At 43.2% G+C, this 16347-nt stretch overlaps 1 protein-coding gene across 1 annotated transcript in view; it reads left to right on the top strand.

Annotated features, from left to right (window-relative positions):
- The window catches only part of obscna (obscurin, cytoskeletal calmodulin and titin-interacting RhoGEF a), an 88117-nt gene that overhangs the window by 34117 nt on the left and 37653 nt on the right, over positions 1–16347 (top strand). The window contains exons 30-49 of the mRNA XM_034236358.1: positions 230–487; positions 593–859; positions 1862–2128; positions 2252–2518; positions 3117–3383; positions 3526–3792; positions 4044–4310; positions 4457–4723; positions 4971–5237; positions 5980–6246; positions 6494–6760; positions 6908–7174; positions 7398–7664; positions 7883–8149; positions 8484–10817; positions 10906–10978; positions 11074–11174; positions 11520–11632; positions 14935–15135; positions 15359–15441. Coding sequence (XP_034092249.1) covers positions 230–487; positions 593–859; positions 1862–2128; positions 2252–2518; positions 3117–3383; positions 3526–3792; positions 4044–4310; positions 4457–4723; positions 4971–5237; positions 5980–6246; positions 6494–6760; positions 6908–7174; positions 7398–7664; positions 7883–8149; positions 8484–10817; positions 10906–10978; positions 11074–11174; positions 11520–11632; positions 14935–15135; positions 15359–15441 — 6634 coding nt within the window. The remainder of the gene's footprint in view (positions 1–229; positions 488–592; positions 860–1861; positions 2129–2251; positions 2519–3116; positions 3384–3525; positions 3793–4043; positions 4311–4456; positions 4724–4970; positions 5238–5979; positions 6247–6493; positions 6761–6907; positions 7175–7397; positions 7665–7882; positions 8150–8483; positions 10818–10905; positions 10979–11073; positions 11175–11519; positions 11633–14934; positions 15136–15358; positions 15442–16347) is intronic.

Below are 16347 nucleotides of genomic sequence, written 5' to 3'. Positions count from 1 at the left end.
AAGTAACTAAAGTTTTCAGAGGATTGTAGTGATTAGTATAATATAAGCTTCCAAAGTGTAGTCTAGTGGAGTAAAGATAAAGTAGTAATAGCATAAATAAAGTACTGTACTGAAGAATATTTTAATGTTACTTCGACTTTACCTGAATACATTCCCATCATTATATTCCACCACTGGAGGATGTCATTTCCTGCGAACCAGAATTTCTAAAGTGGCATTTTCATTTCAGTTTTGTTCGAGGAGAAGCCCAAAGACGTTGTGATAATGGAAGGAGAGTCGGCCACTCTGTCCTGCATGATCTCTGATTTCACCTCCCCGATCACCTGGACGCGCAACCACATCCCGCTCAGAGACGGAGAAAAATACGAGATCCGTAAGGAGGGAAAAATCAACCTGCTGATAATCCGTGATGTGGATCCTCTGGATACCGGCACTTACTGCTGTGATACAGGAGATGACCAGAGCAGCGCCAAACTCACTGTAACAGGTAAAAATGCAAACATGTAGATGGTAAAAAAGAATAAACATATTTGCTTGAATGCCTCAACACTTTGAAATTACACCAAATGTGTCTTTCTCCGCTGTTTTCCAGAGCTTCCTCCTTTCTTCCAAGAGGAATTACAGAGTGTGGAGGCTGAGGAGGGAGGATCAGCCTCTCTGTACTGTGAGCTGTCCAAACTTGGAGTCCCGATTCAATGGTTGAAGAACAGGCTGCCACTGAGAGGCAGCAGGAAGTACGATATCAGGCAAGATGGCTGCCTCCTGCAGCTGCACATCAAGGATCTCAAACCTGAAGACAGCGGCAGCTACACATGTCAAGCAGGAAGTGCAGAGACCACTGTGACTGTGACAGTGAAAGGTGAGTGCATTTGGACATTATGTATTCCTCTGTGTTTGCTATGTTTACAATTAAACACACAACATAATTGTGGGGGGGAAAGTTCTGTGTAACAATGCAGGAGGAGTCACCGACTCAGGAAGGAGACACGGGGAGAGCTGGAGCTTTGATGTCAAACACTGATGGTTTATTTAGGAGCTTCGGCCGGAGAATTCACAAAACAAATCAGGAGTCAGAGGTTCTGACTACACGGTAGAGTTGCCACGTCAATTCTGAAGAGCCTCTCTCTCGATAGACCTTTTAACTTGTTCCGAGAGGGTAATCAACATATTTGGGGAGATAGCCTAAACAGCTGGGAACACTGAATTACTTGCGTCTGACACTTATGGCCTCGAAGATTTCACACCTTGGAGTCCACAAGCCCCAAGAAGGAAGTGTTCCAGTGTACCCACAACAATAAACCATTTGTGACCGAGAGTTGCCCGGTCCTAAACTGGTAACAACAACATATGGCTGAAGCAGCCCCTTCCTTAAGGGAGATAACAGACGCCAGGGTTGGTCATAAACGTCAAAGGGCAAAAGGTGGATATCTAGGAGAATTATTCCCTAACAATAATTACTGCAAATGTTACTTTATCCGAATCTCAGTCAGTAGACATTAATGATACTTCCTCTGGTCATGTGAACATTCGGGAATTCGATTGAAGTCACCGACAGAAATCACCCAGACTGAATTAATGAAATGATTGCCTTTTGTTGCCAGTGCACGAAAAAAGAAATTAACACTTGATTTGGACGACACAGCACTATTATCTTGCACTGTTATTTATTTTATTTCTATCTTTAAAAGGGATAATTTGAGACTCGTTAAACGTAAACTCATAAGGTCTGATGTCTTGTGCACATTTATTTTTCGTACTAAGGCATGTGAGGCCAGAACACAGACCCTTATACTTTCCCAAATGACTTCACAATGGATACGAAGTTAAACTTAAATGCTTGTTGTTTGATTTTGTTCTCTAGAGCTGCCTCCATTCTTCAGGAAAGAATTAAAGCGTGCAGAAGCTGATGAGGGCGGATCAGCCTCTCTGTGTTGCGAGCTGTCTAAACCTGGAGTGTCAGTGCAATGGAAGAAGAACAGGCTGCCACTGAGAGCTAACAGGAAGTATGAGATTAAACAAGATGGCTGCCTCCTCCAGCTTCACATCAAGGATCTCAAACCTGAAGACAGCGGCAGCTACTCGTGTCATGCAGGAAGTGCAGAGACCTCTGCTACTGTGACAGTGAAAGGTGGGGATGTTTGGAAATATATGATTCATTATAATATGAAGCAAACACATTCTCACAAATTGTATTTTATTACAATAAGTGCAATTTCACTTCATTAGTCTGTTACCTTCATATCTTTCCCAGAGCTACCACCATTTTTCCAAGAAGAACTTCAGAATATAAAAGCTGAGGAGGGAGGATCAGCCTCTCTGTGTTGTGAGCTGTCTAAACCTGGAGTGTCAGTGCAATGGAAGAAGAACAGGCTGCCACTGAGAGCCGACACAAAGTATGAAATAAAACAAGATGGCTGCCTTCTTCAGCTCCTTATTAAAGAGCTTTCACCTGAGGACAGTGGCAGCTACTCATGTCAAACAGGAAGTGCGGAGACCACTGCAACTGTGATGGTGAAAGGTGTGTGCATTGGGAAATTTGTATGTGTTTTAATGTATCATCAAGCTCTTAAAGGTGGGGTAGGTAATTTTGGAGAAAGCAGCTCGAGTGCGCTAGAATTTGAAAATACACAGCAGGAAGAAATCTGCCACTTCCTCACAGAGCCCCTCTTCTAACACACACGAACGCGCACATGACCAATGAGGGCACGAGATAAGTTTGTGCACAGATGGAAGGCTGACAGGCAGGTAGGCCATCCAGTTATTTTAGCCGGGCTGGATCAGATGATTGGTCGTGCTTTTTACAGCGCCACGGCTTCCACAGATGACTTTTTGTTATGGATTTTTTGTCAAAGCATTTAATGTATTCATTGCTATCGGGATGTTAAGAGCATTCCATGGAATATAACAAAAAGTGTATCTCGAGCCGGTTTCTCAAACGTACCTACCCTACCTTTAATCCTAGTAAAAATATATTCTCAACCTGCTCTAGAGTTCCTCATTTATTACAAATATTTGTCTGCATCTTATCCTTAAGTTGATAATGTCTTAAATGTAATGTCTGTCCTGGTGAGACATCCCTCTGTGCTACTCCCTAAATGTTGTTCTATTTTTCACAGAGATTCCAGTATTTTTCAAAGAAGATTTACAGAATATAAAGGCAGAGGAAGGAGGATCAGCCTCTCTGTGTTGTGAGCTGTCTAAACCTGGAGTGTCAGTGCAATGGAAGAAGAACAGGCTGCCATTGAGAGCCAGCACAAAGTATGAAATAAAACAAGATGGCTGCCTTCTTCAGCTCCTTATTAAAGAGCTTTCACCTGAGGACAGCGGCAGCTACTCATGTCAAGCAGGAAGTGCAGAGACATCTGCGACAGTGAGAGTAAAAGGTGTGTGCATTTGGATAATTATTATTACTTTATTAGCGCATTTTTGTCTTAAAACTGCATGCATTTTACTAAGTAACGTATCTCTCGTATCAATCCGGTTCACATCACTGTACCTTTCTGTTTTTTCTTGCCGATATACCAGAGCTCCCTCCATTCTTTAAGGAAGACTTAAAAAGTGTGGAAGCTGAGGAGGGAGGATCAGCGTCTCTGTGTTGCGAGCTGTCTAAACCTGGAGTGTCAGTGCAATGGAAGAAGAACAGGCTGCCACTGAGAGCTAACAGGAAGTACGAGATGAAACAAGATGGCTGCCTCCTCCAGCTGCACATCAAGGACCTGAAACCTGAAGACAGCGGCAGCTACTCATGTCAAGCAGAAAATGCAGAGACCTCTGCAGCAGTGACAGTGAAAGGTGAATTCAGTTTGCTATTGTTTGCTCTGCATGCATGCAACCGCACAACAGAACAAGGGGTACTTTCTCAATATTGTCTGAAGTTTCAGGAATGTGTTGCCACCATCTACATTAAAAGTTGGTCGGAAGCTTTGAAAATATATTCATTACCAGAGTAAAGTGTTATGTTTGTTAGGTCTCAAGCATTTTTTGTATTCCACTTGAGATTGAAAACGGCTTTTTTTTTCAAATCCATACACATTTTTTTGCAGAGATTGTACCATTCTTCAAGGAAGACTTAGAAAGTGTGGAGGTTGAGGAGGAAGGATCAGCCTCTCTGTGTTGTGAGCTGTCTAAACCTGGAGTGTCGGTGCAATGGAAGAAGAACAGGCTGCCACTGAGAGCTAACAGGAAGTACGAGATGAAACAAGATGGCTGCCTCCTGCAGCTGAACATCCAGGATCTCAAACCTGAAGACAGTGGCAGCTACTCATGTCAAGCTGGAAGTGCAGAGACCTCTGCTACTGTGACAGTGAAAGGTTTGTGCATTTGGATGATTCATACTTTATTAGAACATTTTAGTTTTAAACTTCATGCATTTTATGCATAAAGGTTTCCTGTACTTCTTTAGATTACCTGGTTCCAATCACATGTACCTTTCTGTTTTTTCTTGCTGATTTCCCAGAGCTCCCTTCATTCTTTGAGAAAGACTTAGAAAGTGTGGAGGCTGAGGAGGGAGGATCAGCCTCTCTGTGTTGTGAGCTGTCTAAACCTGGAGTGTCAGTGCAATGGAAGAAGAACAGGCTGCCATTGAGAGCTAACAGGAAGTACGAGATGAAACAAGATGGCTGCCTCCTGCAGCTGCACATCAAGGATCTCAAACCTGAAGACAGCGGCAGCTACTCGTGTGAAACAGGAAGTGCAGAGACCTCTGCGACTGTGACAGTGAAAGGTTTGTGCATTTGGCAATAAGAAATTCTGTGTCATGCATGCATTCAATACAATACCAAAACTTAAAGTATTCATTATTGTCTAAACTTTCCGGTGAGCTGCAGGCATAACAGTCCCATCCATCTGCATTTTAAGTATTCAGACAGCTTTTGATACTGTATGTATGATCGAAGACAACTTGGTCCCTTTTCATTTTGTTTTCATTCACGTTCCCATTGAACTAACATTTTTTAAACCCTTTTTTCCAGAGCTTCCACCATTTTTCCAAGAAGAATTGCAAAGCACAGAGGCTGAGGAGGGAGGATCAGCCTCTCTGTGTTGCGAGCTGTCTAAACCTGGAGTGTCAGTGCAATGGAAGAAGAACAGGCTGCCTCTGAGAGCTAACAGGAAGTACGAGATGAAACAAGATGGCTGCCTCCTCCAGCTGAACATCAAGGATGTCAAACCTGAAGACAGCGGCAGCTACACATGTCAAACAGGAAGTGCAGAGACCTCTGCTACTGTGACAGTGAAAGGTTTGTACAATTGGCAATAAGACATTCTGTATCATGCATGCATTCAATAAAATACCAAAACTAAAAGTACTTTTTAGTTTTATTTATTTAAAGGACAGTGCACATGAATCCACATTGCTGTAAATGAGCCAGTATTAGCCAGCAGGCTAATTTTCAACTGTTGTCCTTGGCAAGATGTTAAATGACCACAACAAGACTAGAGAAATAAAAACATAATTAAATAGAGTTCAGCAGACAACAGCAGTACAACAATAGAGAGGAACAAGCAAACTGATGAAATACCATCATACCTTGATGCAGTTAAAAGTGTTCATATTTTTGGTTGCTTAAAAGCCAGTTCTTATGATTGTGGTTAAATGTATGATAGGAGGTGTTATTCCTTATCTGTATTGGTATTTTGTTCGAGAGTGTTGGTGCCCTCACAGAGAAACAGTGTTTACCAAAGGAACTGGACCTAAGAGGGACCACACAGTCCCCTCTTAGGGCAGACCTTGTGGTTTGGCTGTTTGAATTTTTCTGCTGTATAAAAGTGCAGAGTGGTGGGGGTGCCTTGCCGTTTAGAATTTTAAAAATGAGACATGTGTCAGTGTGTGTTGTTTAAGCCTCTAGTTTTTCTGGTGAGCTGCTAGTGTTAGTCACAACCATCCATTGTATTGTATGTACAAAAACAACTTGCTCCCCTTTCATTTGAGCATTTTTCCATTACGCTAACATTTTTTCCAATCCTTACCTATTCTTCCAGAACTCCCACCATTCTTCCAAGAAGAGTTGCAAAGCACAGAGGCTGAGGAGGGAGGATCAGCCTCTCTGTGTTGTGAGCTGTCTAAACCTGGAGTGTCAGTGCAATGGAAGAAGAACAGGCTGCCATTGAGAGCTAACAGGAAGTACGAGATGAAACAAGATGGCTGCCTCCTGCAGCTGCACATCAAGGATCTCAAACCTGAAGACAGCGGCAGCTACTCGTGTGAAACAGGAAGTGCAGAGACCTCTGCGACTGTGACAGTGAAAGGTTTGTGCATTTGGCAATAAGACATTCTGTGTCATGCATGCATTCAATACAATACCAAAACTTAAAGTATTCATTATTGTCTAAACTTTCCGCTGAGCTGAAGGCATAACAGTCCCATCCATCTGCATTTTAAGTATTCAGACAGCTTTTGATACTGTATGTATGATCGAAGACAACTTGGTCCCTTTTCATTTTGTTTTCATTCACCTTCCCATTGAACTAACGTTTTTCAAACCCTTTTTTCCAGAGCTGCCACCATTTTTCCAAGAAGAATTGCAAAGTGTGGAGGCTGAGGAGGGAGGATCAGCCTCTCTCTGTTGTCAGCTGTCTAAACCTGGAGTGTCAGTCCAATGGAAGAAGAACAGGCTGCCACTGAGAGCTAACAGGAAGTACGAGATGAAACAAGATGGCTGCCTCCTACAGCTGCACATCCAGGATCTCAAACCTGAAGACAGCGGCAGCTACTCATGTGAAGCAGGAAGTGCAGAGACCTCTGCAACTGTGACAGTGAAAGGTTTGTGCATTTGGATGATTCATACTTTAGTAGAACATTTTTGCTTTAAACTTCATGCATTTTATGCATAAAGTTTTCTTGTACTTCTTTAGATTACCTGGTTCCAATCACATTCATCAATCTGTTTTTCCTTGTTGATTTTCCCAGATCTCCCTCCATTCTTTGAGAAAGACTTAGAAAGTGTTGAAGCTGAGGAGGAAGGTACAGCTATACTTTGTTGTGAGCTTTCCAAACCTGGAGTGTCAGTCCAATGGAAGAAGAACAGGCTGCCACTGAGAGCTAACAGGAAGTACGAGATGAAACAAGATGGCTGCCTCCTTCAGCTGCACATCAAGGATGTCAAACCTGAAGACAGCGGCAGCTACACATGTCAAGCAGGAAGTTCAGGGACCACAGCTACTGTGACAGTGAAAGGTGTGTGCAATTGGCAAACATACATTCTGTATCATGCATGCATTCAATAAAATACCAAAACTAGAAGTATTTTTTAGCCTCTACCGTAGACTTTCAAGTGAGCTGCTTGTGTTAAAGTCGCAACCATCCATTCTACTGTATGTACAAAGAAAACTTGCTCCCCTTTCATTTGAGAATTTTCCCATTACTCTTAAGTGTTTCCAATCCTTACCTATTCTTCCAGAGCTCCCACCATTCTTCCAAGAAGAGTTGCAAAGCACAGAGGTTGAGGAGGGAGGATCAGCCTCTCTGTGTTGTGAGCTGTCTAAACCTGGAGTGTCAGTGCAATGGAAGAAGAACAAGCTGCCATTGAGAGCTAACAGGAAGTACGAGATGAAACAAGATGGCTGCCTCCTCCAGCTGCACATCAAGGATCTCAAATCTGAAGACAGCGGCAGCTACTCATGTCAAACAGGAAGTGCAGAGACCTCTGCTACTGTTACAGTGACAGGTTTGTACAATTGGCAATAAGACATTTTGTATCATGCATGCATTCAATACAATACCAAACTAAAAGTACTTTTTAAGCCTCTAGACTTTCTGGTGAGCTGCTATTGTTACAGTCACAACCATCCATTGTACAGTATGTACAAAGAAATCTTGGTCCCCTTTCCTTTTAGCAGTTTCCAATTATACTAAAGTGTTTCCAATCCTTACCTGTTCTTCCAGAGCTCTCACCATTCTTCCAAGAAGAATTGCAAAGCACAGAGGCTGAGGAGGAAGGTACAGCTATACTCTGTTGTGAGCTGTCTAAACCTGGAGTGTCAGTCCAATGGAAGAAGAACAGGCTGCCACTGAGAGCTAACAGGAAGTACGAGATGAAACAAGATGTCTGCCTCCTGCAGTTGCACATCAAGGATCTCAAACCTGAAGACAGCGGCAGCTACTCATGTCAAGCTGGAAGTGCAGAAACCACTGCGACTGTGACAGTGAAAGGTGAGTGTGTCTTAATACCTAATTAGTAAGAGTGTATCTGCAAACAAAAATGAATGGTTCTGTGTTTATGTACCTCAGTTTTGGGGGTTACGGTTATTTCTTAAGTTAAGACATTCACATACTGGCATATTGTCTATAAGAAAAAAAGATAGGGTTGGGGTTGTCTTGTAAATGTTGTGAACATTGTTATGAACAATTTTTACAAAGCCAGCCTTTAGCGCTTCAGTCCATACCGTATGAATACATGTACCTTTACAACCTTTATTTCTCTCTCAAACCACCGCCACACACTAACAAGTTGCCAACCAATTATGTCTTGCAATCTCTTGTCTAGCTCTAGAACCAACTCCACCAAAAGTAGAGCCTCCCACTATCCTTCCCCGGGCTAAGGGCACTGTTTCCAAACCAGCTTCTCCTCCAGACAACCAGAAGCCTGGACTCCCAGAAGCCAAACCTGTTCCTCCAGAGCCCAAAAAGAGAGCTGCTAGGAAAGCATCCATCACAAGTTTAGACAAAGATGTGGAGCCAATGTTTGACATTAAACAGGGCGTCCAACCTGCGAGATTGTTGGAAAAAGTTGTCTGTGCAACACAGAATGTAACACAACTTGAGAAAGACAATGAAGTGTACAAGAAGGTCGACGAGGCAATGAGACAACTGGAGAAGGAGGATGGGGTTGACAGGGAGGTGGAAGAAAAAGCAATGCCTTTTGAGATGGAGAAAGGTGTATTTGTGGAGAAGAGACAACCAGGAACGCGTTCAGAGAAATTAGTTAAGGTTGAACACAATGTGGCTCAGTCAGACACAGTTCTAGGAGACGCTGTATTTGACCAAAAAGAAAAGGAAAATGAAGTTGAACAGAGCTTAAAACAAGCAGGAAAGCCTTTGGAGAAAACAAGTGAAGTTGAGAGGAAGGTACGACATCCAGAAAAAGTCCTGTGGAAGAACATTGAGGATAAAAAACAGCCTGTGAAACCTATGGAGAAGTCTATTGGGGATGAAACACTTAACGTGCTAGAAGAGAAGTCTACAGGACAGAAGGTCAAAGTAGTAGAAGATGAACTGTTCAAACCACCAGTTAGATCTAAAGTGAAGGTAGCAGTAGGAAAGGAACCACTTGGATATGATATAAAGGAGAGCATTGTCCAATCAGTTAAACCTACTGTAAATGACTCTGAGGACGACCAAAGAGATTTGAAACAAGTGTCCACAGAGGCAGAGCAAGAGAAAAATACACTTAAACTAGTGCCTTCTGTAGATCAGCTGGAGAAACAATCATTAGCACAACCAGTAAAGACTTTAGAAAAAGAAGCCCCTCCAAAACCACCCGCAAGGATTAAAAGCAAATCAAAGGGGGGAATGGAAAAGCAATCATCAAGGGACACGGAGACGGATCAAGACGAGCGTACGATGCCAAGAGTTGTGGTGAAAACAACAGATGATGATCGGCCAATGAAACAGTCTTGGAAAAAAGAGGTTGAAGAGAAACCAAGATTGGAGAGGAAACTATCTTCAGCTAAAGACACTGAGATTGTTGAGAAGCTTAAGCAACCGGTGAAGGACGCGGAGAAGGATGCAAACGCCAAGCAACCGATTAAACAACCAGTAAAACCAATGAGAAAGGAACTGGACCAGGAAATTAAACTGGCAGTCGAGCCGATAAGAAGGCAAGAGGATCGACAAACGACAAACGTTTCAGAAGGAATTCCTCTCCTCTACATTTCTGAAGATGAAACGTTCTCAGAGGCTTTGACCGAGATACCATCGAACCACAGCATCGTCCACCCTCCTGTCTCTTTTGTTGATGGGTCAACCCAGCCTGCTACTCTTCCTCCAATTACAGTACCCCAGAAAGAACAGCCACCAAATGAAGACTCCCAAGAAATGGACATCAGTGTTGAGGATGAACCCCAAATGCAAGAGGCTGCTGTCAAGATCCAGGCAGCCTTTAAGGGCTTCAAAACCCGCAGAGACATGCGACCCGTCTTCAAAGAGGTGTTTAAGAACCAGAGTGCAGATCTTCATGATACAGTCACGCTGGTGTGTGTTGCCGAAGGAAAAACAAGCATGGCGCGCTGGCTGAGAAACGGACAACAAATAATTAATGATCAGCGATGCCGTGTTGAGACCACAGAGGATGGTGTTTGCACTCTTGTGATCAAGAACCTGACCCTGATTGACAGTGGGATCTACACATGCGAGGTGGTGAATAAGTTTGGTATGACCTCATACAATGGAAACCTAACAGTAGTGCCGCCTCAGAGACCTGCTCCGATAAACCAGAAACCTGTTCACCCTCTGCTTGCCGCCATAACTCCTCTGCAAGTCGCACCGCCGAAGCCTGAGGCAGAAACACAGACTCAGGATCTTCCTCAGACTCAGGACCTTCCTCAGACTCAACATCTTCCTCAGACTCAGGTTCTTCCTCAGACTCAGACTCAACATCTTCCTCAGACTCAGGTTCTTCCTCAGACTCAGACTCAGGATCTTCCTCAGACTCAGGATCTTCCTCAGACTCAAACCGAGGTACCGTCATCAGGTATAGATGCTGAAAACTATGTAGAAAATGAGAGTGTCTCTCTGTGGGAGTCCTATAATCTGACGGAGCAGGACTCTCAAAGGAGACTACAGGAGAGGAGAGGATCCTCGCTTATTGCTGCCAGCTCCAGTGAGTAACACGTCTGTAATCACAACAAATGAGGAACTATTAAGCCATATGTTTGGATTTTATTAACATGAGTTTCTACCTCAATCAGTGTCCAGTCCTTCGGATTATGACACGGCTCCGGATATGTTGGAACCTGTTGATTCTGGTCCAGATGTGCCAAGGTCAGAGATCAGAAAGATTAGTTTTGTTATCTAAATTGTAATGCTAATCCTTTGCATTGTGCTATTGAAGATAGACAAACAATTTATGAATACAGTTTCAGAGAAGTGACCAAAGCAGTCGATCAAGCATCTCCAAAAGATGATAAAGAACAGATGGCTCCTACACCACTTCCCAAGACTCGACTGAAGTTCAAAGGTCGGTAAAGTTGTCTGTATTTTCTAACTTTCAAACTTTTTTCAGTCTTTGTTTTCTTACTAAAACATAGAGTAGAAAGGTTTAGTACATTTAACTAAAGATCATATCATTCAAAACCGGTTTTACACGCATTATAGTTTATATAGAATTGCCTTATCTGGAAATTCTCAGTTTAAGTTGAGAGCCTGGGAAAAAACTTTCAATCTGAAATTTTGAATTTGAAAGCAGTTTCTTAAGAAGTCTATAAATACATGCATTTTAACCTAACTAGTTTTAATTGTTTATAACCTCACCAGCATATTTCATATCAGGCATGTCATAGTGTCGTACGTCTCTAATTTATAGGTGGTCATGAAAGTAAGATGAGGGCACCGTCTCCCAAACACCACCGCACTCACACACCTCTCACCAGCACCGTCTCTGGATCAGAGTCAGAGGGGGAGGAGGACAGACGAGAGGTACTTTCATATTTTATATTTTGCATGTGTGTTCTGTGTCAGCAGCAGTATTAACAACTGCAGAAACGTGACATTTTGTATTTTCCATTTTCATGTATGTGCTCTATTTAGTAGTATTAGCAGCAGCAGATTTGCACAAAGAACCCTGACCTTTTATTTTGTATTAAGATATAATTAAAGGTGGGGTAGGTAAGTTTCAGAAACCGGCTCGAGATACACTTTTTGTTATATTCCATGGAATGCTCTTAACATCCCGATAGCAATGAATATCTTAAGTGCTTTGACAAAAAATCCATAATAAAATGTCATCTGTGGAAGCCGTAATGACTGTAAAAAGTACAGCCGGGCCGGCTAAACGGATTGGATTGCCGCCCTGTCTGTCAGCCTTCCATCTCGTGCACGCACAAATGTATCTCGTGCCCTCATTGGGCGTGCCCTCATTGGGCGTGCATTGCAGCAGTACTTCAATGACTCGCCAGCAACAGGCGGCCACTTTCACCAGTCTGCTGACGTCATGTGCGCATTCATGTGTGTTGGAGGAGGTGCTCTGTAAGGAAGTCTGAAGGAAGGGGCGGATTCTTTTCGGCTGTGTACTTTCAAATTTTAGTGCACTCGAGCCGGTTTCTGAAACTTACCTACCCCACCTTTAATGTAATTTCACTAAGGTATACAGTTGAAGGAAATAGAAATACTAAAGTAATGTCAATTGACAAAAATAGTTGTAGTTACTGTCCACCACTTAGTAGTAGTAGTAGTGGTAGTAGTAGTAGTAGTAGTAGTAGCAGTAGCGGTAGTAGTAGTAGCAGTAGTAGTGGTAGTAGTAGTAGTAGCGGTAGTAGTAGTAGTAGCGGCAGTAGCGGTAGTAGTGGTAGTTGTAGCGGTAGTAGTAGTAGTAGTGGTGGTGGTAGTAGTAGTAGTAGTAGTAGTAGTGGTGGTGGTGGTAGTAGTAGTAGCTGTAGTAGTAGTAGCTGTAGTAGTAGTAGCGGTAGTAGTAGTAGCGGTAGTAGTAGTAGTAGTAGTAATAGCGGTAGTAGTAGTAGCGGTAGCGGTAGTAGTAGTAGTAGTAGCGGTAGTAGTAGTAGCGGTAGTTGTAGCGGTAGTAGTAGTAGTAGTAGCGGTAGTAGTAGTAGCGGTAGTTGTAGCGGTAGTAGTAGCGGTGGTGGTGTAGTAGTAGTAGTAGCGGCAGTTGTAGCGGTAGTAGTGGTGGTGGTAGTAGTATCAGTAGCAGTTGTAGCGGTAGTTGTAGCGGTAGTTGCAGCGGTAGTAGTAGCGGTGGTGGTGTAGTAGTAGTAGTAGCAGTAGCAGTTGTAGCGGTAATTGCAGTGGTAGTAGTAGCGGTGGTGGTAGTGGTAGTAGTAGCGGCAGTTGTAGCGGTAGTAGTGGTGGTGGTGGTGGTGGTAGTAGTAGTAGTAGTAGTAGTAGCAGCTGTAGTAGTAGTAACGGTAGTAGTAGTAGCAGTGGTAGTAGCGGTAGTAGTAATAGCGGTAGTAGTAGTAGTAGTAGTAGTAGCAGTAGTAGTAGTAGTAGTAGCGTAATACTACTATATAGTAATAACGCGCTAACGCAAAAAAAAATTACCGCCACTAATTATTTTAACGCATGTATTTTTTGTCCTCGGCCACCCCGTAGTTTCAGAGCGCATCGAGTTTAAAATACCATCTACAAGCTGATGCTGACAGCCCCGCTCCTGCTGCCCGCTTGTGGCAGACCACACTTCCACGCTCACCGGCAGGCACCGACTGGCCATCTGGAGGACCGGGAGGGTGTGTGTCTGTATGGCACGAGCGAGCGAGAGAGACCTTACGTGTATTGCTGTTGTTAGCATCTGGTGCTAGCTAGCAGCGCTAACGGATATAAGGAGCTGTTTAAATGAAAACAGAGGAGCGACATTTCGCCGACAACTGCGCCGAGCACTTGACTTTATGCAGGAAGCCAGACAGTGGGACATTGTACGAAAAGTCAGCACACTCAGCACGGATAGTGCGCGCAACATGATTGTAGCGTCCAGGCAGCTCCTGTTCGAGCATATGCCTTGAGTTGCACATAGCTCCAACGAACACACACACACACACACACACACACACACACACACACACACACACACACACACACACACACACACACACACACACACACACACACACACCAGGGTTTCCGCTAGGATTTTTTCTCGCCGGTCAAATGTCCGGGCAGAATTTATTTTACCGGACAAATTTGAAACTTACCGGTCATATTTCAATAATAATAGTAAGAGTTGTGTAGCAGAGTTTCCGTTAGCAGGTCATTACCGGACTATGAGCAGATATGCTTCAGTTTAAAACTCAGTTAATGGGCTCATTTTTATATTGCTTCAGTCTATCATCGTAACAGATCGAAAAATTCAGATCCATTTTTCAATAAATGATTCCACAAACAACAAACAACATAATTATTACATTCAAACAAACTACTTGTAGTAGATAACGTACATTATTCAAAAGTTTACATTAACTTTGAATAATAACACGGGAGAAACGGATCATCTCTTTTCCCCTCTCCCTCCCTCTCTCCTGACAGCCCGTCAGTTTCTCATGCAGCTAAACAGAGGGCGGGGCTTCAGGTGATTATGCAGAGCTGCTTGTCTCGGTCAGACTCAGCAGCTGATCTGATCTCTCTCTCGCGTGTCCGGTTATACTTCACTCGCGTTTATGTCCATATCGATCAGATCCAGCTCTCCTGATCGTTCTTTATAGAGAGCACCGATCAAACTATTAAGAGTGAATATCGGCCGATAATGACCGGTGGCCGATCTATCGGAGCCTTCCTAATTATTACCAGACATTTTGACCGGCAGGTTTTGAATTTACCGGTTTTTAATATATTTTACCAGCTAAAAACCGGTAATTACCGGCTAACGGAAACCCTGACACACACACACACACACACACACACACACACACACACACACACACACACACACACACACACACACACACACACACACACACACACACACACACACACACACATTGTATTGTATGAGAGGTTCCAGGTTGAATTGAGGGGAATATTTGTAATGTTCAGAGGTTGTTGTGTTTAATATTCATGAGAATATTTGTCATTGTTCAAATGATAATAAACATTTGCATAAAGCATATTTGTCCACTCATATGTTGATAAGAGTATTCAAAACTTGAAAAATATTCCTCTAAGGTACATTTAGAACAGATAAAAAATGTGCGATTAATTTGCGATTAATCGCGATTAACTATTTTAATCGACTGACAGCCCTAGTTGTAACATATTTGCTTCTTTCCTCTCAGACTTTTGAAATGTACGTGGCTCGAGCTGACTGCAGTCCAGACTTTGGGAATAAGGAGAGTTTTGTTCTGAAGGAGGGTCAGTTTGTGGAGGTTCTGGACTCTGTTCATCCCGACCGCTGGCTAGTGCGGACCAAACCCACCAAAACCACCCCCGCCCGACAGGGGTGGGTGTGCCCCGCATATCTGGAGAAGAAGAGGAAGGTAGGATGCATAAATCGACAAGTAAACTCCAATACTTTGCAACGGTGTTATAGTCTGAAACCTTGAGCATACTGTATATGAAGTATGAAGTATTCAGGTCTTTACTCAGCAATACTCAATTGTACTGCAATGTTGTGTTGTTGTTGTTGTTGTAGATATTAATTTCATCAAGTAATAATCAATGAAAAGGCTTTACATAATTATTAAATGATGGTTTGTACAGGAGACCTTCCCTCAGCTGAGAGCCCCTCAGGAGGATCTCGATGGGATCGGGTCGACAGGAGAAGAGTACAGGAGAGCTCTGAGGTTATCCTGCAGTTATATATTATATTTAGGGCTGTCAACCGATTACAATTTTTAATCAGATTAATCACAGCTTAAAAATGAATTAATCATGATTAATCACCATTCGAACTATGTCCAAAATATGCCATTTATTTATGTATATTGTTGTGGGAATGGAAAGATAAATGAAAGAAGGCGAATATATCCATTTAACATACAGTATCTATGTTTATTATAACATTTTTCTGCGTGTCAAAATGAAAGACAACTTCGTGACCACAGAGTGTGTGCGTTGTGATCAGCTGTTTTAGCGCAGTTCTCCAGTGAAGGGGGGGGGGGGGGGGGAGTCTCCCTCCGCCGCCGGTTGGCGTAGTTTTGGCACAATTCCGTTGAACAGACCGACGTTAACAGCAGCCCTGTCTGTGCACACGGAGACCGACTCTGTCGTCCGGTGATCTAACCGCCTTCTGGAAAAGCTTCACTAGTACGTCGGTACGCAAATGCGCTTTGTGACACAAGTGACGGTACGCATTTCAGATTACTCACATAACCTGCCTACCAGTTATGTGCACCCCTGTACTACAGCAAAAGTATTCTCTGTCGGGACTTCCTGCAACAACACCACGCCGTTATCAAAGATGTTCTATTGAGAAGACGATCACTACGTGACAAAAGTTTTCAAAACCGTGGCTACTGAAATCAATTTTACTAACTGCTGTCTGTGCAATTTACTCCGCGCGAGTTGGCAGACTTATTTAGCTTACTTTAACATCATTTTTCATGGTGGGGCTAAGCCATTTCTTGGTATGGGTGTAGCCTACCCCAGCCATACCCTGGCGCTGCCACTGGTGGCACGTACGGGGCGGGCCATTCTCAGTGGCGTTTTTATATGTACAAAAGTGGTGGGGCACAAAAAACTTAGATGTC

This window comes from Gymnodraco acuticeps, unplaced genomic scaffold (assembly GCF_902827175.1).
Source record: "Gymnodraco acuticeps unplaced genomic scaffold, fGymAcu1.1, whole genome shotgun sequence".
NCBI classification, from domain to species: Eukaryota; Metazoa; Chordata; class Actinopteri; order Perciformes; family Bathydraconidae; genus Gymnodraco; species Gymnodraco acuticeps.
Note: the sequence above shows the minus strand (reverse complement) of the source record. Positions and strands in the feature narration are given on the sequence as shown.